The 26,042-nt window shown below is 40.1% G+C and overlaps 1 protein-coding gene across 9 annotated transcripts in view; it reads left to right on the forward strand.

Moving 5' to 3' along the window:
* The first annotated feature begins 3,187 nt into the window (after window positions 1-3,187).
* The window catches only part of MYB (MYB proto-oncogene, transcription factor), a 35,604-nt gene continuing 12,749 nt past the window's right edge, over window positions 3,188-26,042 (forward strand). The window contains exons 1-15 of one of the 9 annotated variants that reach the window (XM_086316577.1): window positions 3,343-3,501; window positions 7,866-7,983; window positions 9,690-9,761; window positions 11,277-11,369; window positions 11,609-11,829; window positions 13,515-13,749; window positions 14,984-15,064; window positions 15,507-15,611; window positions 16,912-17,166; window positions 18,080-18,442; window positions 19,918-20,060; window positions 21,085-21,199; window positions 21,291-21,416; window positions 22,290-22,400; window positions 25,728-25,835. In XM_086316577.1, coding sequence (XP_086172703.1) covers window positions 3,479-3,501; window positions 7,866-7,983; window positions 9,690-9,761; window positions 11,277-11,369; window positions 11,609-11,829; window positions 13,515-13,749; window positions 14,984-15,064; window positions 15,507-15,611; window positions 16,912-17,166; window positions 18,080-18,442; window positions 19,918-20,060; window positions 21,085-21,199; window positions 21,291-21,416; window positions 22,290-22,400; window positions 25,728-25,835 — 2,169 coding nt within the window. In that variant the 5' untranslated portion in view covers window positions 3,343-3,478. Of the gene's footprint in view, window positions 3,502-4,434; window positions 4,816-4,962; window positions 5,253-7,865; window positions 7,984-9,689; window positions 9,762-11,276; window positions 11,370-11,608; window positions 11,830-13,514; window positions 13,750-14,983; window positions 15,065-15,506; window positions 15,612-16,911; window positions 17,167-18,079; window positions 18,443-19,917; window positions 20,061-21,084; window positions 21,200-21,290; window positions 21,417-22,289; window positions 22,401-25,727; window positions 25,836-26,042 lie in introns of those variants that run through there. The other 8 variants (XM_086316579.1, XM_086316578.1, XM_086316580.1 and 5 more) reach the window with 8 other exon arrangements.

The raw sequence follows: 26,042 nt of genomic DNA on the forward strand, positions 1-26,042 counted from the left end.
TAGAGAATCATAATGATTATCAGAAAGCAGTCAAGAGATTCCTTTTCTTGCAAGTTGCAAATATGAGGCTGAAGTTTAATAGCAAAGGAAGAAAGAATAGGATGCCACAGCCCAGCAGTCACTGGCACCAACGTTTCCATGGACCGAAGTCGTCTAAGGTTTTCGAGAGTCTTGATTTCTTAGCCCAGGAGAGGTGAAAGAGAATGAGATAGAGGAAGGCCATGAGAGGCAATGGGCTGGGGGCTGGGGCGGGGGTGCTGGGGGAAAAGTGTTTCAAACCAGCCTGCCTTCGCTCTAATATTGAAATTGTCAATGACTGGTCCAGAAGACAGCTTCCATGAAAACAAAAAACAAACAAAAAAACCCTTTGGATGCTTGTTTAAAATGCAGCTTCCTGGGCCCTGTCTCAAACTTACTGAATCATCTTGTCTCAGGAGGGATGGCCTGGGACAGTGCATTTTTCATGGGTACACACAGTGATTCGGATTCTAAAGACTGAGGATCACTGGATTAGTATTGGCCAGCTATGGTCTGTAGACTGGATATGGCCTTCAGGCTAAAAATGGTTTCTACATTTTTGAAGAGTTGTTAAAAAAACAAAACAGGAAAGTAGAAGAATAAGCAACACAACCAACAAAGTCTAAAACATTTATTATCTGGCCCTTTACAGAAAAGTTTGCTGACCCCTGTGTTCTTATTGTTTAGTCACTAAGTTCTGTCTGACTCCGCAACCCCATGGACTGTAGCCCACCACGCTCCTCTGTCCATAGGATTCTCCAGGCAAGAATATTGGAGTGGGTGGCCATGCCCTCTTCCAGGGGATCTTCCCTACTCAGGGATTGAACCCACTCCTGCTACATGGGTAGGCGAATTCTTAAGCCACCAAGGAAGCTCTACCCTTCTTTAGTACATTGCAAAAAAAGTCTGCATCTGAATTTTTAGCTCTCACCCAGGCCTGCCACACTAAAACCACTGATGCAGCACAACTTAAGAAAAACAAAGACTTTGATACTAATGAAATACGCTCTCATCTAAAAATGCATTTGTAATAATTATAAGTGAAGGAAGGAAATGTACAAATATAATTATAGTAAAAATTCTGCAATGTCTTTGAAAATATATTTTCATCCATACAAGAACTTATAACTCCATTTGAGTCCATCCTTTTATATACTTATCAGGTGGCAATATATCCCAAATTAGCCTAGTAAAATCATCATGTGTATACTTTTTGTCAGACTATACTTGTCCCCATACATATTTTTGTCACACATATGAGGGAAAAAATGTAAACTTCAAGATGTCTGGGAAATGAAAATATTAAAAATTCTCAAAACAACATTTAGGAAAATGATGCACAAAGGGAATAAAGGAAATAAAACTGAATTTGGTGTTTTCCTACTTAGGAGGAGTTAAAGAATCACAGAGCACTTCCATCTCCTAAGAATCTTGGAAAAGAGACTATGAGCTGACTTCCAGAAGGGTTCACATACTCTTTACTGTGCCAAAGAGCATTTGGGAATCATGCCAGTTAAATTCATGAAGTAATCCCAAAGACAGATGCAATTACTTTAAGAGTGGTATTTAGAAGTTTGTTCTAGATTTTTTTAATTGTTTATTTTTGATATGGAGAAAGAAATTTATTATAGAATCTAGAAATGAATATTGTCTTCAAAAATATATTAACTTGTCTTTCAAGATTGTGACCTGAAGTATCTCACAATAATGTTGTTTCAGTGGTTTTTTTTTCCCCCTCATGGAGAAAGGAATGCTAAAATCTAACTAGAAACTAATACTTTTTGATAAGGTTTTAAACTATATTACAATGTTAAGAAACAATGTGTAAACTACCAGATAAAGTCTTGAAACCAAGCATGCTCACCATTTAACAAAATTATGACTCATATCAGTAAGAAAATGCTTTTTTAGTGAAAAAAAATGCTTTCTGAGCTAAGTTTGAACTGCCAGGGCACACGGGACACCCACAAAACCCAGTCAGCAGAAGTCTCAAACTCCTATAAGATTAAAGGAAAAATAAATTAGTGTGTACAGAGAATGAGAAAAAAAAAAAAAAAAAAGTCCCCAATGGTACAAGTGTATAAACGGAAGTAAAACTAAAACTCCCCTAAAATCCCCCAATCATTGATCCTTATAAATTCAGCATTTATCTTCTCCCTTTAATTGTTTGGGAGCCTCTAGTTAAGTGAACACTAGTCTTTTCGTGATTTTTATCTGGTAAAACAAGAGTCCTAAACTACCCTAAACGCGGGTGCCAATCTCCGTATCACAAACTGTTGAACTTTTAAAACCATGCAAGCGCACGTGGGGCTTCCTGAGTTCTGCTGGGGGCTGCTGGGCTGTTTGGAACCCTGTGGATTTTGCAGGTGTGGAGTTCAGGGCGCGCGCAGCATTCTGCATGGACAGAGGTGTGTGGTGGGCACCGCCTGGGCCGGGCAGGGTGGGTGGGGCCGGGCGTGTGCCCGGGTGAGACTGAAGGCATGTGACAATGCGAAGGTGGCGTGTCGGCTCCAGGATCTGGGTGGAGAGTGAAAACTCCGCTGGGGTGCCCCATGTGTGAGCGGTGATAGCTCCAACCCCACTCGTACGTAAGTGTCTCTTGTTATCAAGTTAGAGATGTTCTTTAAAAACAGAGCAGAACAACAAAAACAAACTCAAAGCAGCTAGCCAAATATCCTATGTAAACGTATGCTCCCATCCCCTACTACCGACTCCCCAACCCAACTCTCCCCCATCTCCAGGGAGCTGAGTTTTACCCCCTGCCTAAATCCAATCTCGAATGCGGGAGTTCCCCTCCCCCCACGCCCCCGTTCCTTGACGCCCCCGCGACAATCAGGCAGAGCCTGGAGAGCTCATTTCTGGGGCCCTGGGGCAAGCCGAGTGGGGCGACGATAGTGCGGCCACCAAGAAGGGGAGGCAGCATCAGTGGGACGCGGCGCGAGCCCGCGCAGCCGGTACCGGGGAGCGGGGTTTGCTCAGGAAAAGGCGCCGCCGCGGCCCCCGGTCGCCCCTCCCTGGCCCCGGGCTCTCCGCCCGCGCGCCGCCCCGGCCTCGCAGCGCGCCAGGAGCCACACAGCGGCGCGAGAGTCGGAGGGGAGCCGCGGCCCCGCGGGCCAGGCAACCCGGAGGGCGGCAGCCAAGGCGACCGCGGAGGCGGCGGACAGGGCGCGTGCGCACTGCAGGGGCGCCAGATTTGGCGGGAGGGGGAGTGTCCAAAGCTCTTTGTTTGATGGCATCTCTGTTTACAGAGTTTACACTTTAATATCAACCTGTTTCCTCCTCCTCCTTCTCCTCCTCCTCCGAGACCTCCTCCTCCTCCTCCTCCTCTTTCTCCTGAGAAACTTCGCCCCGGCGGTGCGGAGCGCCACTGCGCAGCCGGGGAGGGACGCAGGCGGGCAGCGGGAGGCGCAGCCCCGTGCGGTTCCCGCGGCTCCCAGCGGAGCCCGGCGCCCGCCGCGCCATGGCCCGAAGACCCCGGCACAGGTAATGGGGATCCCCGGTGGGCGGCCGTGGGCGGGGGCGCGCTGGGCTCCAGGAGCTTGGGAGCAGGTGGGAATTCGTTCCCGGATCTTCTGCGGGGCTGTCATACTGCGAGGACCCGGAGCCCCTGCCTCGGCAGCAGAAGCCACTCGAGGGACGGAGAATGAAGAGTCGGTGCTGGAAATCCATTAGGACGCTGGGAAGCACGCCCTGAGGCTCATTTTGCAAGTTGCACAGGGTACCTTCTCTCTAGGGGGAAAATAGCAGCACGCTCCAGCCAGGGGCAGAGCGGTGCCCACCAGCCCCGGGGAGCCCACTACGTTCCTGGCTTGATGCCGCGGGTGTCGGCGAGCGAGTCGCAGCGTAATTGCTGGATGCATTGCGATATGTTTGGACTTGGAAGTGCAGAGCTAATGGCTGATATAGGGGAAATGCCGAACTGTTTAGTGGCTGCAGGTAGTTCATTTAAATTTCATTCATTCTTTATGGAGGCGAAGAAGAGTGTCAGCTGACAGGCTGCTGGAAAGAAGCTTGTAGGGGAGGAAAGGGTCTCTACCTTTGCAGATTGTTTTAAGCTCTGGTTTTGAATGTTCGAATCCATATTCTCTGGGAGGCTTTTATTTCTAAAGCAAACATTGTACATCCACCCCCACGCGCCCGCGCCGCACATGTCAAGTGCACTTGGGGAGGCTCGCCGGGTGTCGGGAGTGAAGTGCTGTTACATTTTGGCGGATCGGAGGGAAACGGGGAGCGGAGAGGGGAGAGACTGGTCCGAACTGTCACTTGCTGGAGCTCCTGCTTCGACCAGTCTGTGGACTTCCCGGACTGGACGCGGAGGCGCTCCCATTGAGTGGCCGGGTGCGGGGGCTAGTTCGGCCGCCGCCACGGTTGCAGCTCAACGGCAAGGGACGAAGGCGGGCGGCACCCAACGCCGCTGCCGCGCAACAGGGACGCAATCCCCGCGGGCGCTTCCCGTGTGCAGGAGGCCCCGGCGCGGCGCGCGCACGTGGACGCGGCCAAGGTCGCCGCTCCTCCTGGCGCCCTGCTCGCGCAGCCTTCGGTCGCCCCGGGCGGAGAAGGGGACGCGGGGACAGACCTTGGCCGAGACGTGCTGGGGGAAAAAGTCCCTGGAGGCAAAGCAAACCCACGCTTTTTTCCTCGGGTTGTTTGATTTTCTTTTACTTATTCGTTTTTGCATCGGAGGTCGCCTATCCTCTCGCAGAGCTAGGAAGTTGCAAAGAGCGTGGGTGTGGGCCCTGCAGCAGCACCCTCGGCCGGGCCTGGCCGGGCCGGGGAGCGGCGCCCAGACAAGGCCAGGTACTGGAGAAAAAAAGGGAGACGACTTGGGGCTGTCGCTGGTTCCCTCTGCCTCTCCCGGGTCTGGGCGCGCGGGGCGAGGGTGTTGCCTCTTGAGTGGTTTCACCTTCGCCTTTGGGACTTAACTGTAGAGCAGCCGGGGCGATCTTTTTTTTTTTTTTTTCGGGAGCAGAAACTAGGAGGAAGAGGAGGAGGAGGAGGGAGCTGGGAAGCGGTGCTGGGAGGAGGCGCGGAGGCAGGCTCCGCGCGCCGCGATCTTGACCGTCCCCGCGGGGCGGGGCTGCGCAGGTTCCCGGCGGCTCCCAGGTAGCGGCGAGGGGAGGTGGCCGGGACGGGCGGGAGCCTTGAACCTGCCTCAGGGGGAAGAGAAACCCGGCTGTGGGCTCGAAGCCGTTTCTTGCAAGGCGAGCATCGACTCGGCAGGGATTATTAACCAGGTCAGCGAAATGAGTCTGAACCCTTTTTCTAGAATCACAGTAGCGGCCACAAGGCACTTCCTCCCGCTCCCCTCCCTTTTTCCCAACCCCCAACACTTTTTTTTCTTTTTCGTTTCTTTGCACGGTTTGTTTCCTTGACAGAATGTAACATTCATAGTCGTACTCTTGTAACCACACCAGGTCTAGCAGGTGGGGAGCCGGGGTGCATCAAGCTTGAAATCAGCCTTTGAAAGTCTTCTGACTGTTGGGTCTGAGATCTTGTCAGAGCAGATAAAGGAAAAGTTATTTCAGGTCCTTAGTAGAAATTAATCATCCTACTTAGACGACCGGGACTGTTCAGAGCGAGGAAATCGCATGCAAAGCTCAAAGGCAACACCCGTGCCTCGCGTGCTAATGGACCCTGGAGCTGATAGTTTGACCAGCCCTGGGCTAGTAGCCCTGCTCCCCTCTTCAGTGGCCTCTTCAGGACCTGCGGAAGTCACACACCAAGTTTCCCCCAAGACTTTGCTTGTGCACATCTCTGATTTTGCACGTTTCTGCTTAATTTTTAGACTCAACGAAAGATCTGGAATTATCCTTTATTAGCACTGCAAAGTACCTTAGAAGTAGAATCCAAGCCCTTCTGTATAGGCGAGGAACTGAGGTCTTGAGAGAGGGGAAGTGATTTGTCCAAGTCACGCAGCTAGGTTGAGGCAAAACTAGGATTGGCACCTTTACCTCCAGAAGCCTAGTCCTATTTAGTGTCTATGCGCTCTCCCCTGATGTAGGCTGCCCCCTATGGGCGGCCGAATTTGTTGCTTATTCCTGAGTGTTCAGCTGTTGCCAAGACAGTGGTGTCGGATTACTGGTTTGGAACGAGTAGTTCTCAGTTCTGAAAACGTGATCTCCAGATCTATCGAGACCCCCAAAGTTAAATTCAGCTGAACCTGTGACTCCACTTGCAGATGACTCAGGCTTTCTTGGAATCCCGGATATTTCACAAGGGTGCCACTTCATCTGGGGGGCTTTCCAAGGAGTTCTCTATGAACCTTTCAAAATTCCTGGGATTATAATAACATTTTTTTCACCTTATGATGCTTGTGTTTTTTATTAAAGGAAAGCTACTGTAATTATTAATCAGAAGTTGTTTAGAACCCTTTGTTGATAGTGTGAAATGGGATCAGGCTCTCCTTTAAAAGGATAGCCCTTAAGTGAAAGATGGTTATAGATTATAAATATAGTTCAGTGGTCTTTTTTTGTGTGATGGCGTTTTAAATTTGGATCACATCCTGCTTGCTCACCATGAATCCTGAACCTTCGCGTTGTTTCCCAGAATAATAGTTTTAAACTATAAGAACCTCAAATTCAGGATTTGGGGGAAGTAATTTTGCTGGTTTGTAAGGGATGGGTAATATATACTTGTAAGTTGCTTCTGGAAGACCAGATATGAATATACATTTTATTTTTTAGAATAATGATTTGCATTATGATATTACTTTATATAATTATTTTTATTGTTCTTAATTTGATGGAATTCTCAATATTGCAATGATAAATTTTTAGTAACTCTTTAAAGATAGTATAATTTTTCCTTGTAACTTAAGTTTTATATAAGTAAAATAATAACTAAAAGTAAACTGGCTGTAAAAGGACTCATATCTATTATAGGGATACATTCATCATTATATGATTAATAAATATTAAGTATAGAGTTAGTTCAAAAGACATCAAAATTTATAGTTTTGGTCAAGTAGGTAAAAGGAAAAGTTCTTTTGAAAACAGTAATGAGTTCCTTTTAAACTCATCTGGGGAAATCCCTCAGTTTTGAATTAGGTACATTTTAAGATCTTTCAAATACCATTCAGTCTGAGGTAGAAAAAACATGAGTAAGTAAGATTCTGACTACCATGTGGCCTAAATTATTCACTTGGTTACTCTGGAAACTGAGGATTGTAAACATGGCCACAAGTTGGATCGACCTGGTCTGGAGTTTTTAACTGTTTGATATAAATGTTATTTACAGTGCAGTTTGATCACTTGATCCCTTATCCTTTCTCAGGTTTTTAAATCCTTTCCCTGTTAGATTCTCTTAATCTTCTAATCTTTAAGAGATGACTATAATTGTATTGTTGGGTGTATTACTTCTTGAATTTTTTCCTCCTAATAAAACACCAGCCCCATGAAGATAACGCAATTGAGTTGTTTATTGTATTTGGGAAATATTATTTAAACCATGTGACGTATGCCAAAGATTTTGAGTGTACTTATATAAAGGATGTGGGCTCTCGTTCTTTTTATTGTCTTTAACATTAAGTTTTAAACCTAAACCTTCATTGGTTGGAAGGTTGCCAATTGTGTAATTTGTCACTGGTCTAACATTAACAGCAGGTTTAAACATGCAGTGCAATAGAAAGTGCCAGGTCCTTTGCCGTATCTGTGGATACCAAAAACAGCAAAACTCGTTTACAATCCCAGAGCAACAAAGTGCCAAAAACACTCTTGTTGTGCAACTTTTCCAAGTTTTATCTTTGTAACCTTTGAAGAGATTGTTGAGGAGTTTTGGTGTGAGTTTTGCTTGCTGTAGTTTGGATCCTCTTGTTTCAGTCCACATCTGCCCACTTTTTATTTCTGCAGCATCTACAGTAGTGACGAGGATGATGAAGACATTGAGATGTGTGACCATGATTATGATGGATTGCTTCCCAAGTCTGGAAAGCGTCACTTGGGGAAAACTAGGTGGACCAGGGAAGAGGTAACTAATTATGTAATCAAAACATGAGGAAAAAGCATGGAGTGCTTCCATTTGTGAAAAACAAAATTTCAGCTAAACTACAGGTGTTCAAACCTATTAGCAGGCTCTCTGATTTCTTACCCTAGCCTGCCTGTGCAGTGTGCTTACCCCTCACCACTCCCCTACATGGACACTGTACCATCCTTTTTCAAACTTTTTGCAGCTGTTTGAATGTTCTTGTCTTCTCACTTTATTGTTTTTTCCTCTGCCTATTCTGTTCTTGTCATTTTACTCCACAACTACTTCTTCATCACTTGTGAGACATTGCTTCTTCTGTGACGCTGTCCCTGGTTTCCCTAGACACGTTGGATGCATCCTCCAACCACTGGGGACACGTTCGTATTTATTGTTCCTGTAACATATATGCCTCTGCCTGTAGACTGTGAGTCTGCTGAGGGCAGGGCTAAATATCTATTCATTTTTGTGTTCCTGAACCCAGAATTGATCGCCACAAAGTGGAATATTAATAAATGTTCCCTGAACCAATGAATGAATTGCTATTTCCAAAAACAAAACAAAAGAATAAAGCAACACCCATAAAACTTGTTGTAACAGGTTCATTTAACATTCTTGGCATATAATGTTACACAGAGAAATATACCTGGGTGTCTGTTCTGAAAGTGTTAGTTGCTCAGTCTGCTCTGAGAGCATTCAGAATGGATGGAGATGTGTCTGCTTCTCACCTCTCTTTTTCTGCGAGCTTATCAAAAGCTTGATCTTTGTAGGAATGGAAAAATGCTTAGGGGGCAAAATTATTAATGTAAGAGAAAAGTTGCTTTTTTCTTTAAAGTCCTCAAAATTTGCAACTGATTGTAGACGATTTCGTGTTAGAATAAATAATATTGACCCTTGTTCAGTTTCATTCTGCCCTCCTTTACTTAAACCAGATCTCTCATTGACAGGCAGGCAGGATTTCCAATGAGGTCCATGGGAAATGTATATTTTACCTGTGGAACTTGTGCACATGGATTATTCTTAGAGATTCAGAAGTTCTGATGGTAACCCTGGTTTCCTAATTCCTGTGTCTGTGTTGTACCATGGGAGTCACATCATGTGTGAAAGTTACCTTGGCAGCAACATGGGGGTTCTCTTTTGCTTGAATATGTTTAGAAAAACAGTTGTGAACTGAAAGATTTCACCCTGATGTTTAGTGTCTTCTGTGTTCTAATAAATTTGGTCTCATTTAAATTGTGACTATATTGATACAAAAACTAAATGATTTTCTTACATCATACCTTCAAGTTTAATTAAGAAAAGTGATCCTCCACTTTTTTAAATGAAGATATTGAACTTAGTAAATATTAGAGTAGAACTTGAACTGTTTCTTATTGAGATCCTGTCTAATGCCATAATTCAATGTCTATTAAATCAAACAGTGGAGTTCATATTTTTCCCATGAAGTAGAACTTTTAAAAGTCACCAAGTGTTAAACATTTTGTATCAGACATTATGCTAAATGTTTTGCATAATTAACTCATATAATTCTCAAATAATCCTGTTGACAGACACTATCATTCCCATTGTACAGATGACAATATTAAGGCCCAGAAAAGCTAAATGATGTACCCAAGCTTATATAACTCATCAGTAGTTGAATCAAGATTCAAACTCTGATCTGAGTTTACAGTAAATGACTAATATCCTAGGATTACCTTTAAATATCTTAGGATGAAAAACTAAAGAAGCTGGTGGAACAGAATGGAACAGATGACTGGAAAGTTATTGCTAATTATCTCCCGGTAAGTTAGTAATTTTTTCTTTCTGTAAAAGGAAATCCTCTCCCAAAGATTTAAATAAGATATCCTAGGAGATGATATTAAAACATTACACATGTGCTTTTATGTAAGAAGTAAGGGAGAAATGCCTATCCATAACTTATATTTCTATTGTAATGCATATAATTAAATTTCTAAAGATATTATTAATGGATTTTTTATAGCATATCTTAAATGCTTCCTTCTTTATCTTTTCATTTTTAGGATAATATATATTAGCAATTTGATTAAATTTGTTGTATGGTGGATGACTAAACTCATGATATTTCCCCCAAGTCTGCTTTTCTTCAATTTCATATCTTTTCAATAGCCATAATTTTGGTATCCTGGTTTAAAACTTTGGAGCTCCTTTAGACTTACCCGCCCCCCACCCCCACCCCATCCCCTACACAAAGCCAGGATTAAGGAATCTGGGATGCCTTTGTTCATTCTCCTCACTGTTTTACATGTTTGGCCCCTTTCCCTCTTCTCTGGACAACTGCATTGCCTTCATAACTGGTTTTCCAGCTTGTAGCTTTTCACTTTCTCACATGTCCTAGACACCATTGGTAGATGGAGCTTCATAAAATGCAGCTTTACCTTACATCTCAAAACTAGCGACAGTGACTTCAAGTCTCACACATTAAGTAAACTGCCTAGACCTGGCACATGGAGCTCTTCCATATGCCTCGACTTAATAGCTCCAGTTCTGTTTCCTGCTTCCTCTCTGTAAGCAGGTTTGGTTGAATTCACTTCTGCTTTCCCTCCTGAGAACTTGTGTCCCTGGTGATGCCACCTCTTAAAATGTTGCATCCATCCTTCACAGTCTATGCCAAGACCTTTTCCAGACTATTTCTAAGGAAACATAATTTCTCCTTCTCAGGAGACACTCCTTTTTTCCACCCCAATATCATTTTGCTGTGGTCTCTTCTTGCCTATGAATCAAATTTCACCTTCTTAGTTAACTATATGTTTGTCTTTTACTACTTACATGATTATAAGCTCTTATAAAATAGGGCCCATTTTTTTTTCATCTTTGTTTTTTCTGCAATATTAACACTTTAGTCCTAAATTGAAGCACATCTCTTAGCGTGAATGAGAATCAAACTTATGTCATTTAGAGTGGTCCAACATCAACATAAAGGTCCAACATCAATATAAAATCTCTAAGAAGTCTTAATCCATATGGGTACTTCCAAAGCAACACACTGAGATTAAGGTTAAGTTAAATTGACAGCCAAGTATGCTGTATGACGATCCTTTAGATCACGTAGAAGAACTGTTTCCCTCAGGATGGAGAACTTCTAATTTTAGATACAACTTTGATGTATTCTTTTGTATGTTCTTTAGCTATAAGAAATGGGCTTTCCAAACATGCCCTAAAATGTTCTTGAATGTTTTCATGGTATATTGCCCACATGTGATTTATATGACAACAGTATTCATGTGTTATCACATCATGTCTTATGTGACAGTGCTTGCTTCATCTTATTTGCCTAGAATCGAACAGATGTCCAGTGCCAGCACCGATGGCAGAAAGTACTAAACCCTGAGCTCATCAAGGGTCCTTGGACCAAAGAGGAAGATCAGAGAGTAAGTTCTTTATTCGTTGGTGTGAATCACAATTACGAATAGCCCCCAATATTGTTGAATATTTCCCAGCTTGAAGAAACAGGTAAAGTATACAAACAGGAAGTTGAGGTCTCTATTCCCATATTTCCCATGAATGAAAGAAGATTTTTAGAAATTTTCTAAAGATAACATGAAGAATGATTACACTGACTCATTACATAACATTAAAACATAGGTTATTTTTGTGTGTTTATCTGAAGGTGATAGAGCTTGTACAGAAATACGGTCCGAAACGTTGGTCTGTTATTGCCAAGCACTTAAAGGGGAGAATTGGAAAACAATGTAGGGAGAGGTGGCATAACCACTTGAATCCAGAAGTTAAGAAAACCTCCTGGACAGAAGAGGAAGACAGAATTATTTACCAGGCACACAAGAGACTGGGGAACAGATGGGCAGAAATCGCAAAGCTACTGCCTGGACGGTAATAATATGTCAAAAAATATATTGATTGGGAAGAATGAGGGAACGGGTATGGAACATTCTGTTTTAAAATGTATGGTGAGTGAATTACATTTTGTTGTGGTGTATGTTTCATTAGATAAACCAGATCCATAGCTTTTAAAACTGGAAGAGACTTTAGAGGTTATCTGGTTCAGGACTTCCAGAATCTACCCAATGGTGAGCTTGAGCCAACTTTCTCAGCCTCAATTGCCCCATTTGCAAAACAGGTTATAACCCACTTCTCAGGGCCAATGTTAGTACCAAATAAAATATATCGGAGCACTCTGTAAACTTCAAAACTCTAAACATGTAGAAGGAAACCAAGGATTAATAGTTTGGTATGAGTTCATACAGCTAGTTGTGACCAGAAGGAGTTCAGGTACCATTTTCCTGATACCATGTTCATTTCATTATACCACTTGGCTTAATTTTTTTCTTTTGAATAAAGAAAGGCTGTATCTCTAGAATTATCATACTTCTTCCAGGTTTTTAAATAATGTTGTTGTTATGCTTTCTTTTTCATGAACAAGGCATGAAAATGACCTCATTTTGAGGGATATCTTTGGAAGCTCATTTTTGTCCCACTTTCACCATTTAAACAGTTTATAACAGATGTTTAATTGGGGAGATACTATTTATTATAAATCTTCATAAAAATATCATAAGATAGGAAATAGTTTAAATACTTTTATTCTTCAGCTTCATGACCCAAAGTGGAGAAAGAGTCGTTTCAAAGAAGGCCGTGCTTCTGATGGTCTATTCAGTATTCCCTTGTGATGTTCTGAAGCATTTCCTCTCTCTTGGTCCAGAATAAGCTCAGAGAATTCAAGAGGTTGATAAAGGGAGGCCTTTTCTCCCATATGGTCTGAGAGGATATGTTGTTGATTCTTTTAAAGTTTTAAGGGGCGATTGAACTTCCTCTTTCTTTAGCATGCATTCCCCCACCCCCACAGAAATAGTAAAAGAGAGGCTTAAAACGGTTTTGTTCTTTTTTTTTGAATTGAGAAACTGTTTTCCTGAGAATTGAAAAACTTTAGTAAAAATGCTTTGCAGTTTAAAAATATATAGGAAGTTAGCCTCTTTCCTTTCTGGATGCCATTTTACATTTTCATCTCTGCCCGCTTTGGAACAGTTTTAGGTGGTTTCTGAAATGTGGGAGGATTTTTTACTCAAAATCTCTAGCTAGTACTGTTCTAGATAAAGAGTAGACATTGAGGCAGCAGCAACATCATTATTGCTCACCAAACTTCAGTGAGTGCCTATTGTGATGTGTATGTCAGTCCACAACTCAAAGGAGTAATCTTCTAGAACAACCAGGACTTTAAGTTGTATTAGAGTCTTGTACCACAGTCAGAATAAACATTGTATTGAAATTGTATTGTATTGAAAATACACTTAACAAGGAAAGACAAATGTCTAAAAGATTTCAAAATTTGTATAAAACTATATAATTTCCATATTATGTAATTTAGAGAAATCTATGGATTTTTAATTAGTTGATTGGGGTAGCATGCTTTTAAGGACGTAGAGAAGACAGAAGCGAAAAAAAACACTAGTACTGGACCGAAAGAAAAGTCTCTGTTAGAAATAGTTTTCTGTCAATTAACTGTAATCTGAGTTGAAATTGTTGTTTGTAAAATGAATATGTGATATATTTCTGTGCAGAACTGATAATGCTATCAAGAACCACTGGAATTCTACAATGCGTCGTAAGGTCGAGCAGGAAGGTTATCTGCAGGAGTCTTCTAAAGCCAGCCAGCCACCAGTGACCACAAGCTTTCAGAAGAACAGCCATTTGATGGGCTTTACGCATGCTCCACCTTCAGCTCAACTCCCTCCAGCTGGCCAACCCTCCGTTAACAGTGACTATCCCTATTACCACATTTCTGAAGCACAAAACGTAAGTTGTTCCTGAGCATTCAGTTTAATGAAAGAGATGGTTATTTTATTACTAGTTCCAGGTAATAATGATAATTTCTAGTGAATACTTAGTTTTCACAGACATGATCATGATCAACTGAGAAGGGTAGGTGGTGTTATCCCTAATATGAATCCAGAAATGAGGATGTTAAGTGATTTGTCCAGGGTTACACAGCTCATAGAGATTGTCCAGACTAGAATCCAGGTTGTTTGGTTTTAACTTGCTGCTTCAAATCTAATTTGAAGTTAGCTTTTGAATGTAAATTTACTTAACAAGGTATTGCTGAAGAAGAATGAGGGCATGGAGGTGCAGTTGTATCTAGTACTTTTCTCTGCCAAAATAAAAAGTGAATGTAATATTACATTTACAGGGAAATAGTTTGACACTGAAATTTAACAGGTGATTGTAAGTTCAGCTCTGGTAGTGATCTAGCTGAAAGGTCTTAATTTATTCATTCACTAAGTAAGTGTTTGCCTTCTTACTGAGAAACAAGAGCAGTTTTATGACTGACATCTGATGTTTTTTATCCTCCTTTGAATCAGTGTGATTCTTTCTTCATTTCTTGATATTTATATTTATGGAAAGAAATTTTCACAATGGATTAGAAAAGAATAAAGAGAAAAAAAATCAAGATTGCAAGATTTGAATCTTAAAATTAACAATAATAAATGATGAAATTTATCCAAGAATTCAGAGCTCATAAGCAAATTCTATGCAAAACATACTCCCAAGTAGTTTTTACTTTCTCTGTCTATTCTGTAAATTTGACTGCAGACTTTCCTAAAAAGTCTTAGATGAATGAACTATCCTAAGAGCTGCTGTACTCTTTACTAAAAAAACTCATAATAATTCACAGAAAAATATTTTTATTTATAAACAGCTAGTGCCAGCTGTTTTTGGCATCAAAACTTCGTTCATACACTCATGAATGTGTTTCAGATTATATTTTTCTTTCTAGTTTTCTCTAAGGAATACTTCCTGTCATAATGAATGAGCATTTAAATTTTTTTTCACTACGTTGCTTTAATATTATTAAATGTTTGGCTAAAATTTCAAATTAGAATTGGATTTTATTTATTTTGCTTTGTGAATTTTATCAGAAAAGTGCTTTTTTTTTCCTTAGTCTTAGAGTGAAACTTGAGGAAGCCAACAAGTCCCCTGAAGCATGTGTAACCATGAATGACTCGGCCTTTGTTTTGCATTTTTGATGTAGGTCTCCAGTCACGTCCCATATCCTGTAGCATTACATGTAAATATAGTCAATGTCCCTCAGCCAGCTGCTGCAGCTATTCAGGTAAGTCCACTGTAAAGATCATTTCATAAAGAAGCTCATTAGTTGCTCAAGGCACAGCTCTGGTTCTTTCATCCAAACACTTATTTCCACCTGATCCATTGAAGTTAAAAAAATGGGGGACAGTGAAAAAATGGGCGGAGTTCTGGCCAGCAGTCTCCACTTCCGGATTGAATTAGCACGGGACTCTCTGGTTCTCGGATGTTGAAAGTTGAAACAACCCCTCTGTCAGCATCTCCTTGAGCCTCACGTTTCACATCCCTCCCTTATGTCTGGGATAACATTCACAGAGATTTCTGTAGTGGCCAGATTCGGTTGGCGTTGGTTCCATGCCAGGGTTCTTTGGGTTCTGTGTGGTCTCTTGTGAACCACAGGCCATGACCATTGTATTTACAGCTACCAACCAGGCCTTTGTGTTTTCTTCTTGCTTAACTTTTCATTTCAGAGACACTATAATGATGAAGACCCTGAGAAAGAAAAGCGAATAAAGGAGTTAGAGTTGCTTCTAATGTCAACTGAGAACGAACTCAAAGGACAGCAGGCACTTCCAGTAAGCTGTCACTGCGTGCTTGATCCAAGCGGTGGATAATGGCTTGACCCCAGTGTTCTTCTATATCTTTTCCGTTATCTTCTAACAATCACACTAATCAAGACTCCATATATCCACTAACAATGTTTAAACACTAGAGGTTGCTTGTAATAAAATGCAATTGGTATCACAGTGTGTGTTGACTAACTTGGAAGTCGTCCTTTTGTGTTGCCATAGAACCTCAATATCCATCTATGAGTCTCTTCCTCAATTTTTTTTTCTTCAGAAGGACTATAATCAATTTAGTGAGTAGCAGAGAAAAAACTGAAAATTTGCAATTTTTTTTTACAAAGCTGTGTGTCTGGTGCCTATTCATTGAATTTTTTTCTATTACTTTTCTTAAGCTAGATTTTCATATTTATCATTTCAAACATAATTTAATGTATGCCCAGTATATCCATGTAAAAATTATATATATATCAAATCTCTCCATAAATAAGTGACCCTCTTTTGTTTGCATGCACAAAAGCCGTGTGGACCATTATTGAATTTTGACATCTTTTCTAGTGACTGGACGACAAACTGGGAAAGCAGCTTGTACTTTGTAACATATGTAGTTAACCAACAAAGAGAATAAAAGATACGATACCCAGTAGGTATCCTCAGGAGTAGATTTCTTTTTGGTTAAATAATAAAATGATTATGTGCCTTTGATAGTTCGACCACTTTTTAACTTTAGTTAATGTTTTGCAATTTCTCCTGTTGCGTGGTCATGCTGAAAGGAGACTTCTGTTAATTTGCTCTTCTGCTTTTGTAACCACGTTGATTTGGCAGCTCTTTACTGCATCAGTGCAATCTGTAGCATTAAAAAGGAATAGAAGACACAAGAATATACACAGATAAAAGAAACTCTAACTTTTGAATCTTCCAGCCCTTGTGTAGGTTAGGGTGAGAATAACAGCCCACTTAATTCACAATAAACATTTATGGTCCTTTTGGAAATTATGTTCAAGTAGATCTTTAAGACATTCCATGTGAGAGTTGTTCCTTGTAACAGAGTTCCTCTGTTTGCAGTTTTAACAAAATGATGGCAGTGAAGGTCATCCATAGATGACAGGCTATATACCACTACTAAAAAGTGGGGTCTTGCATTGATAAAAGGAAACATCTTGACAACTGTTTCATAGGCGCAAGTTCTGGATGATGCAATGGCTTTTATCTTTCCTCTAACAGCATCTGATACCTTATGCAACTTCATTGCTAAGTTCCTTCTCCCTTTCTTCTCCCTGCTCTTTCTTTATTCCCCCACCCCCCTCCTTAGACACAGAACCACACATGCAGCTACCCCGGGTGGCACAGCACCACCATTGCCGACCACACCAGACCTCATGGAGACAGTGCACCTGTTTCCTGTTTGGAAGAGCACCACTCCACTCCATCTCTGCCCGCGGATCCCGGCTCCCTACCTGAAGAAAGTGCCTCTCCTGCCAGGTGCATGATCTTCCACCAAAGCACCATCCTGGACAATGTTAAGAACCTCTTAGAATTTGCAGAAACACTTCAATTTATAGATTCTGTAAGTAGAATTTTTAAGGCAAGTTAACGTTTTGGGAAGAGGAATTAGGAAACCCACTTCTCAAATCGTGGCCATTTTCTGTAGTGAATATTGTATTATTAGCATATAGTAATGTAAACATATAAGTGTGACTTTAGTTTTCGTGTGTTTCTTCAATATCTGATTTCTTAGGCTACCCACATAAAAGGTAGCTTTTCACACATTTCCTTCAAAATGCATATTTATAAAAATAGTAGAGTCAATGACCTTTAAGTAGAGCTTGGGCTATAGGAATATTTGGATTATTTTAAACCTTTTTTTTTTAACTTTGTTTATTCCTTTGTGTTTTCCCAGAACTGTGCTTTGCTTTTGGATAGCTCATTAAGAATTATGTTAAGAAATACTTAGAACTTAAAGCAGTCTTCCAATGTATTTGAAGTGGTAATAAGTTCATTGGCGGACATGGCTTTCTCCACAAACATTGATTATTGATTGCTGGTCCCAACTAGTTCACTGACACAAACCATCTCCGGTGAAACAAACTTGAATTCAGCATCAGAAAAGCTGACAATTCATTTTCTTTGTTTCCCAGTTGATTAAAAAGCATTTATTGCATCCCCATCAGACAGAGGATGAACATTGCCAAGATGTGCCAGCCAAGAGCTTTTCTTTTTGCTTTGAACTGCATGCAAATGATAGAGTACTGGGAGCTTCCTGCAGCTCCCAGGAGGGCCAGCCTCGAGGCAGGATGGGAGACACACCGTGCCCTGTGCCAGAATAACTGTTTCAGTCTCCAGGCTGTTTCACAGGAAGTCTAGCAAGGGGGCCAGGTGTTTTCTTTGCATTCAGCATCTTTCTCAGTGCTGTGTTACAGGTGATGGCACACACCATGCACACACTGTCTCAAAGTTCTGTGCCTCCCACATTGTTTCAGGATGCTTCATCGTGGGGTGATCTCAGCAGTTTTGAATTCTTTGAAGAAGCAGATTTTTCACCTAGCCAACACGATGCAGGCAAAGCCCTCCAGCTTCAGCAGAGAGAGGGCAGTGTGAATAGACCTGCAGGAGAGCCTAGCACGAGGGCGAACAGACGCAAGTTGAGTGAGGGTTCACTTGACCTGCCCAAGCCCTTCCCTCCTGTGAGGCTCAGCACAATTCCACGGGTCATCCTTCGAAAAAAGCGGGGCCAGGCCAGCCCCGTAGCCACCGGACACTCTAGTTCCTTGATACTTGCTGACGTCAGCAGTTCAACTCCCAAGCGTTCCCCTGTCAAAAGCCTACCATTCTCCCCCTCGCAGGTAGAGCGAAATTTTTGCACAGCTGTTACTAATTTTCAACAGACACCTGAGCCTTAATAATCTAGAAACTAATCCTTTGGAACAAATGACTAATTACTGTTGTCTTCACTGATTTCGTTCCATTGTTGCCTCTAGCTATTGCTAAGTCATACTGCCTCCGAGAGTTTAGGCTGTCTGTAGACTGACTGATGATTTTGTCATAATCTCTCTCTGACCTTCTGGTGATTTGAAGGATGGTTAGTTGCATGGGATGTGCATTTATTTCCTTCCACACTGGAGTTTAACATTTCTATTTCTTCCTTGTCTCCCATCCCTTCCCTCCCTTTAAAAACTTTAACAGATTTTCTATCTCTTTGTTCACTTATTATTACATGATTCACTGACCCAGGGGAGAAGGGGACCAAATGTTTAGATAACATTTGAAGTGCAACTAGACAATTTAAAGGTTCCAATCCATCTTTAAGTGAAAAAATTTTGGAAGAAAATGAGGAACAAATGCTTAAGAAAAATAACGTACGTTTTAATTTCACTTTCTCAACATTGGCTCTTCTGAGTCATGCCATAAGATTTTATTAGCACTTTTTTTTTTTGCCAATGAATGTTCTTACTTCATATAGATTTTTAAGGCATAGAAATTATCATTCTTATCAAAGATTTGTTCCTTAATTATGTAAACATTTGAAGTTAATTTGGCACTTTAAAACATTTTTCCAGTTATGTCTGTTGAGTCTGTTTTAAGAACAACTCTAAGTGTGAGCAAATGATATGCCCACTAAAAAACCAATCTTATTTTTCACTTGTATTTTCCAAATTCTGTTCTGGAGTATATTAGTTCTGTAAGACTTTTATGATATTCCAGAAAAATACCTCAATATACAAGTATATAAGTTTGGGAAACACTGAATTGAACAAAATTAAGGCAGTTTCTTTACTGCAGGATCTCTCAAAGTTTTAAATACACTAATGTGCATTGTGAATTTCCAAGAGATTGAAATATGTTTTCCAAATTTGTTTTACCTTGAAACCATTTGAGGAACACCTATTACTTTCCCAGAACATCAGTGTTTTGAGAGATACAGGTTATTACTCAAGAATTTTCCACATAATGTCAATTTTATACAATGATGTTTCCTAGATGTCTAAAGAGAAAAAAAAGTATGAAAGAAAAACAATGATTACTTTCCAAAAGATGTCACTTCCACACTTTTAACATTAATAAAAAGTGCATCTCATTCTTTTAATGACAGGTGTCATTTATTGAGAATGTTTTCTTAGGATTTTGCAAGTTTTTTTTGGAAATCATATTCCAAATCTTGGGTGCAAAATTGAAATAAAACACTGTGTGCTTGTTAACATCATTATTTCATATAGTGGGTCAGTAAAACATACCTATTTGTTAACATCAATTTTTAAATTGGGCTGAGTAAAGAATCACTGTTTAACTCAAGTATTTTTTTCTTTCTTCTCATATTTAGTTCTTAAATACTTCCAATAACCATGAAAACTTAGACTTGGAAATGCCTTCTTTAACTTCCACCCCACTAAATGGTCACAAATTGACTGTTACAACTCCATTTCATAGAGACCAGACTGTGAAAATTCAAAAGGAAAATACTATGTAAGTCCTTGTTTCAAGAAAAAAATTATTTATTTTATTTACTTATAGTTAATTAATAGAAAATAGTCCCCAAGTGTCTGATCTACTTATATGTGTATAATTTTACTGATCCACTTTTATGTACATAATCATGTGTATTTCCACATTGAATATGTCTGTCCTGGGCCTGTTAGAGCTACCTAGAGGTGGAAGTGGGGGAGAATAAACTATCTTTTGTAGTTCACTTCACAATTTCCTATATATCTAGAGGAAGGTTTAACATAACTTTTCCATTCAGTTTTTCTGTTTGTTCAGTAAGTCTTTTTCATTGAAAACAAGATTTTCAACATCCTTTCCTCTCTAATTATAAACTTTGGAATACGAATAAGTATGGTTCTTTACTTAGTTTATATTTTTAAATCTTATTTTTTCTTTCTGAAATTTATCTATCGATTGGACCTGTTTTGCCATCCCCAGGAAAAGTATATGATTAAAAGCCAAGGAATGATTAAGCTATTTTTTATATTCAATAAAAGCTTAACCAATTCAAAAAAAATGCCAGAGAACATCAATATGAATTGTAATAAGCCTTTTAAAAATGCAATTTTATTATTTCTTATACCATAAATACATTTTAAAAACAGTTTTAAAAACCTTTTAGTTTTCAGAGGTTAGCATGTTTTCTGTTGTGGATAGATAAAAGATAATAGATAAACTTGATTTGTAAATGACATCAGATCTTCATAATGCTTGTGTTCATTTTAAAGGCTTAGAGTCACTACATGTATTTTCAGAATGGTTAAAGAAAGATGAGAACTATTTTAATGCTCTTAGTTTTGGGGTATGGTAGTTTGAAATATTTGGAAATACACGATAGACATATTATCTTTTCCTTAATAATACATACCTGATCCATCAGCATACCCTATTCTATATCAGTAAGAGTTTATTGTATTTAGTAGAAGAATATTACATTTAATAGGTAGAGAAACATAAGGGACATATGATCTTTCATATTGAACCAATTCTTGTTTTCTTTTTAAAGCTTCAGAACTCCAGCTATCAAAAGGTCAATTCTAGAAAGCTCTCCAAGAACTCCTACACCATTCAAACATGCACTCACAGCTCAAGAAATTAAATATGGTCCCCTGAAGATGCTAGTAAGTTCTAGTAAATTTCTTGGGTTTAGTTGGTGTATTAATACAGATAGAAAATTTCCTCTAATGCAAATGTACCCAATTTTTCCTTCAGCCTCAGACACCATCTCATCTAGTAGAAGACCTACAGGATGTGATCAAACAGGAATCTGATGAATCTGGGATTGTTGCTGAATTTCAAGAAAATGGACAACCTTTACTGAAGAAGATTAAACAAGAGGTAAACATGGGATCCTTTGAAAAGAACAACGCTGCTGCCTTTGTTCCTTGTGGGCAGCTTGATTGTCTGACGTGGGCACTGTGTAATACCATGTTTCATACAATATTTTCATACAAGATGCTGTTAAGAGATACAGCCAGGCTTGGCAGCATATGCATGCCACCTTGTAATTGGGAAGCCAGGCCACTTCTATTTCCTTCCTGTTTGAACAGAGAAGATGCTAAAAAGTATAGAGGAAAGAGAAGGAAGCAGCTTTGTATTGTACTTTTTAAAATTACTGATACAAACATGGATAGATGACTGACTGATACATAGATGTTTAATTGTTGGATATCATGGAGAAATGAAACTAATAAAATAACGGTTTCTTTAATTCATGGTGTAAAAGAAAGGAAATCTAACTTGCCAAGATCAAAGTTTTAGCTTGGTGTCAAGAAGCATTTCCAGCAGCTTAGATACCGGGCCTTTTGAATTTATTTTCATATCAGGATAAGAGGTTGAGAGATTGGCCAGAGACTGACTTTTTCTTCAGCTTTACTGAGATATAATTGACAAATAAAATGATAAGACATTTAAAGTATACAATGTGATGTGTTGATATACATGTACTTTGTGAAAGGTTTCTTCCCCATTGAATTAGTTAACATACATCTATTACCTCACATAGTTACCTTTTTTCCAGTGATAACATTTAATTAAGTTCTACTCTTAGCAAATGTCAACTATACAATATTGTATTATCAGCTATACTCACCACCTTACGCATTAGATCCTCAGACTTTATTCATCTTAGGGAAATTGACTCTTGAATGTAACTGTTTCTTGGGAAGTTCTAGCTCTAGAAACAACAAAGCACTTCCTGTTTGCTTTTAGGTGGAATCTCCAACTGATAAAGCAGGAAACTTCTTCTGCTCAAACCACTGGGAAGGGGATAGTCTGAACACTCAGCTGTTCACACAGGCATCACCTGTGGCAGACATGCCAGTAAGTACACGCCCGTGTTATAAGATGTTGGTGGCTCACAGAATTCTGTGTGTGGCATGTGGGGCCATTGTGGTTTTGGCACTCTTTTGTGCATCATACTTCTCAATATTCTCTCACATGATTATTTTCTTATGATCATTAATGTTGAATATATGGTGAGATTTTGTTCATGTGTTGGAAATTGATTCTGTTCTGCTGCAGACTTGCTTGTTGTTTATTCACTCATGAGTTGAGAGTCCTGGCCACTTAAAAAATCTACGGCATGGAAATACATATTTTCATGAAAACAATGCTGATTTTTACATTATCTTTTAATTTACTTATTTTTCTTCTAAAAGTAGTACAAGTTTCTCCTACTATCTGAAAGTAGAGCATTCCTGTGAAACCTTTGGTGGTGGTTCAGTCACAAAGTCATGTCTGACTCTGGTGACCATATGGACTTTAGTCCTCCAGGCTCCTCTATCTATGGGATTTCCCAGCCAAGAATACTGGAGTGGGTGGCCATTTCCTTCTCCAAGGGATCTTCCCAACCCAGGGACTGAACCCAGGTCTCCTGCATGGCATGCGGATTCTTTACCACTGAGCCACCATAAAGCAAAGAAGTAGTTTACCTTAGGACTTATCTTACTAACAGGTGCAAAAAATAAATCGAATTTTAGAAAACAAAACAAAGAAACAAATAGAAACAGACTCACAGATACAGAGTACAAGCTAGTGGTTGCCAGAGGGAAAAGGGGTGGGGAAAAGGATGAAATAGGTGAAGAGGTTTAAGAGGTACAGACTCCCAGTTATAAATATTACAGGGATAAAATGTATAGTACCTGGAGAATCCCATGGACAGAGGAACCTGGTGGGCTATAGTCCACGGGGTCACTAAGAGTTGGACATGACTGAGTGACTAACACTTTCATTTTTCACTTTCAATGTGTAGCACAAGAAAGATAGTATTTTATAATAACTGTGTATGATGTATAATGTATAAAAATATCTAGTGTTATACATGTTGTACATCAGAAACTAATATAATATTTTAAAGCAACTATGCTTCAGTAAAAAAATGAATAAAAATAAATAAATTGAGATGAAGATGCTCGTACCAGTTCTAAACTGTAGCACTTGGTGCTGAGATGCTGAGTGTACTGCCTGGGGAAGGAGCTTGGTGGTGCCACTCTAACTACTCAGGGTATGTGCTGCCTTTATAATAGTTGGCTGCAAAACAAAAGCAAAAATTCTCTTTGGATTTCTATTGGTTAGCCGTTCATGAAAATAACTACTAATGTAGGATTTTAATGAAAGTGAAGTGGTGTGAAGTGAACTTTTGAATAGCAGGGGATACCTCTATTTCCTCCTTGGTAAATTGTCTCCTGTTTGGTTTTATGTAGCATCTGAGTATGTGCATGCATGCTCAGTCCTGTCCTACTCTTTGTATGTAGTAAACGCCCTTTATCATACACAATGTTGCATTGCTTTGGTTACAACCATTTTTTATTTTATTCTATTTTTTAACCATTTTTTAAAACAGATTATTTTTCAGAGCAGTCTTAAGTTAGTAGCAAAGTTGAACAAAAGATACAGAGATTTTCCATGTATCCTCACCCTCACATATGCACAGCCTCTCCCTTAGCAACATCACCCACCAGGGAGTTACATTTGTTACAACTGATGAGCCCACATTGACACATAGTCACCCTAAACCCATAGTTTACCTTAGAGTTCACTCTTGGTGTCATACATTCTATGTATTTGGACAAATTTATACTGACGTTTCGGAGAAGGCAATGGCACCCGACTCCAGTACTCTTGCCTGGAAAATCCCATGGACAGAGGAGCCTGGTGGGCTGCAGTCCATGGGGTCGCTAAGGGTCGGACATGACTGAGCAACTTCACTTTCACTTTTCACTTTCATGCACTGGAGAAGGAAATGGCAACCCACTCCAGTATTCTTGCCTGGAGAATCCCATGGATAGAAGAACCTGGCAGGCTACAGTCCATAGGGTCGCACAGAATTGGACACGACTGAAATGACGGAGAAGGCGATGGCACTCCACTCCAGTACTTTTGCCTGGAAAACCCCATGGACGGAGGAGCCTGGTGGGCTGCAGTCCATGGGGTCGCTAAGAGTCGGACACGACTGAGCGACTTCCCTTTCACTTTTCACTTTCATGCATTGGAGAAGGAAATGGCAACCCACTCCAGCGTTCTTGCCTGGAGAATCCCGGGGACGGGGTAGCCTGCTGGGCTTCTGTCTGTGGGCTTTCATCTATGGGATCGCACAGAGTTGGACACGACTGAAATGACTTAGCAGCAGCAGCAGCAGCATACTGACGTTTATTCACCATTATAGTATAATAGAACGTAGTTTCACAGCCCTGAAGGTCCTCCATGTTCTGTCTAGTTATCCTTCCCTCCCCCTCAGCTCTGGCACCCACTGGTCTTTTTAGTCTACAGTTTTGCATCTTGCATAATATTATATAATTGGAATCATACAGTATGAAGCTTCCTGACTAGCTTCTTTCATTTAGTAATATGCTCTTAAATGTTTTCTGTGTCTTTTCATAGCTTGGTAGTTGTTGTTTTGTTTTCCTTTTTTGTTTTCCTCTTAGTTAACCATTATTTTAAAAGTTTGTAATTTGTGAATGATTACCCTTTTCTCTTATGAAGAATCAGAGGTAATAGCAATTGCTAATATTTTTTCAGTGTGTACAAAGTGGTGATTAATATTCTCAGAGCTTTAGATGCATTAACTCAGATATCTAACCCTGACAAGTACCCTACAAGGTTGGTAACATTGTCATTTCCATTATACTAGTAGGGAAACTGAGGCATGAGGAGGCTTAGTCACTTGTTCAAAATTGTATAGCCTATAAGTATTGGTTCTGGGTTAGAACTTTGGTTCTAAATTCCATTTTTTCACCTTTAAACTATACTACCATTAATCTGTAACTCAAAATGATTTCTTACCATTATATGAAATGAACAGTTCTCTCACCAGAGCTTAGTAAATCTTTCATTTTAAAGATGTGTCTTTATTAACTCATTTAGCAGATGTTCTGCTCATCAATGAGCAGAATGCCCTGCCTCATTCCTGGAACTGTGTGGGACCTCGAAGCTTTTTGTTTTAGTAATGTTTGCCAGTGGGATTAGGGTTAGTGCAGTTGAGTTCTCCATTTAGCTCATTGGGAAGAGAATTTCTGGCAGATACCTGCATTTTTTTTCCTGCTAATGTGTGTCAACTCATAGTAATCTACTCTTTCAAGTGTTAGAATTCTGTCAGTCCCCTTATTATCCTACCTCATTTCAATTTCAAATTATTCTCTTTTCCTTTAGAATATTCTTACAAGTTCCATTTTAATGACGCCAGTATCAGAAGATGAAGACAATGTTCTCAAAGCATTTACAGTACCTAAAAGCAGGTCCCTGGCAAGTCCCTTGCAGGTAATTACTATTCCAGCATTGGTATCTAAAAAGTTATTCACTATAAAACTTTAAAAAACAAACAAACATTTTAGATGTAGTGGAGTGATGCTTTTAAATAATTCCCAATGTCTGAAAGACTCCTAAGACTCCTTGTTGTCACTCATATGAGACTCACTGAAAATTTTTTTATTAGAGCAAGCTTCCAAAGAATGATGAAGTGAAGCA

The sequence above is a fragment of the Bos grunniens genome, chromosome 9 (assembly GCF_055505025.1).
Source record: "Bos grunniens cultivar Pamir isolate PY7600 chromosome 9, Bosgru_T2T1.0, whole genome shotgun sequence".
Taxonomy (NCBI): domain Eukaryota; kingdom Metazoa; phylum Chordata; class Mammalia; order Artiodactyla; family Bovidae; genus Bos; species Bos grunniens.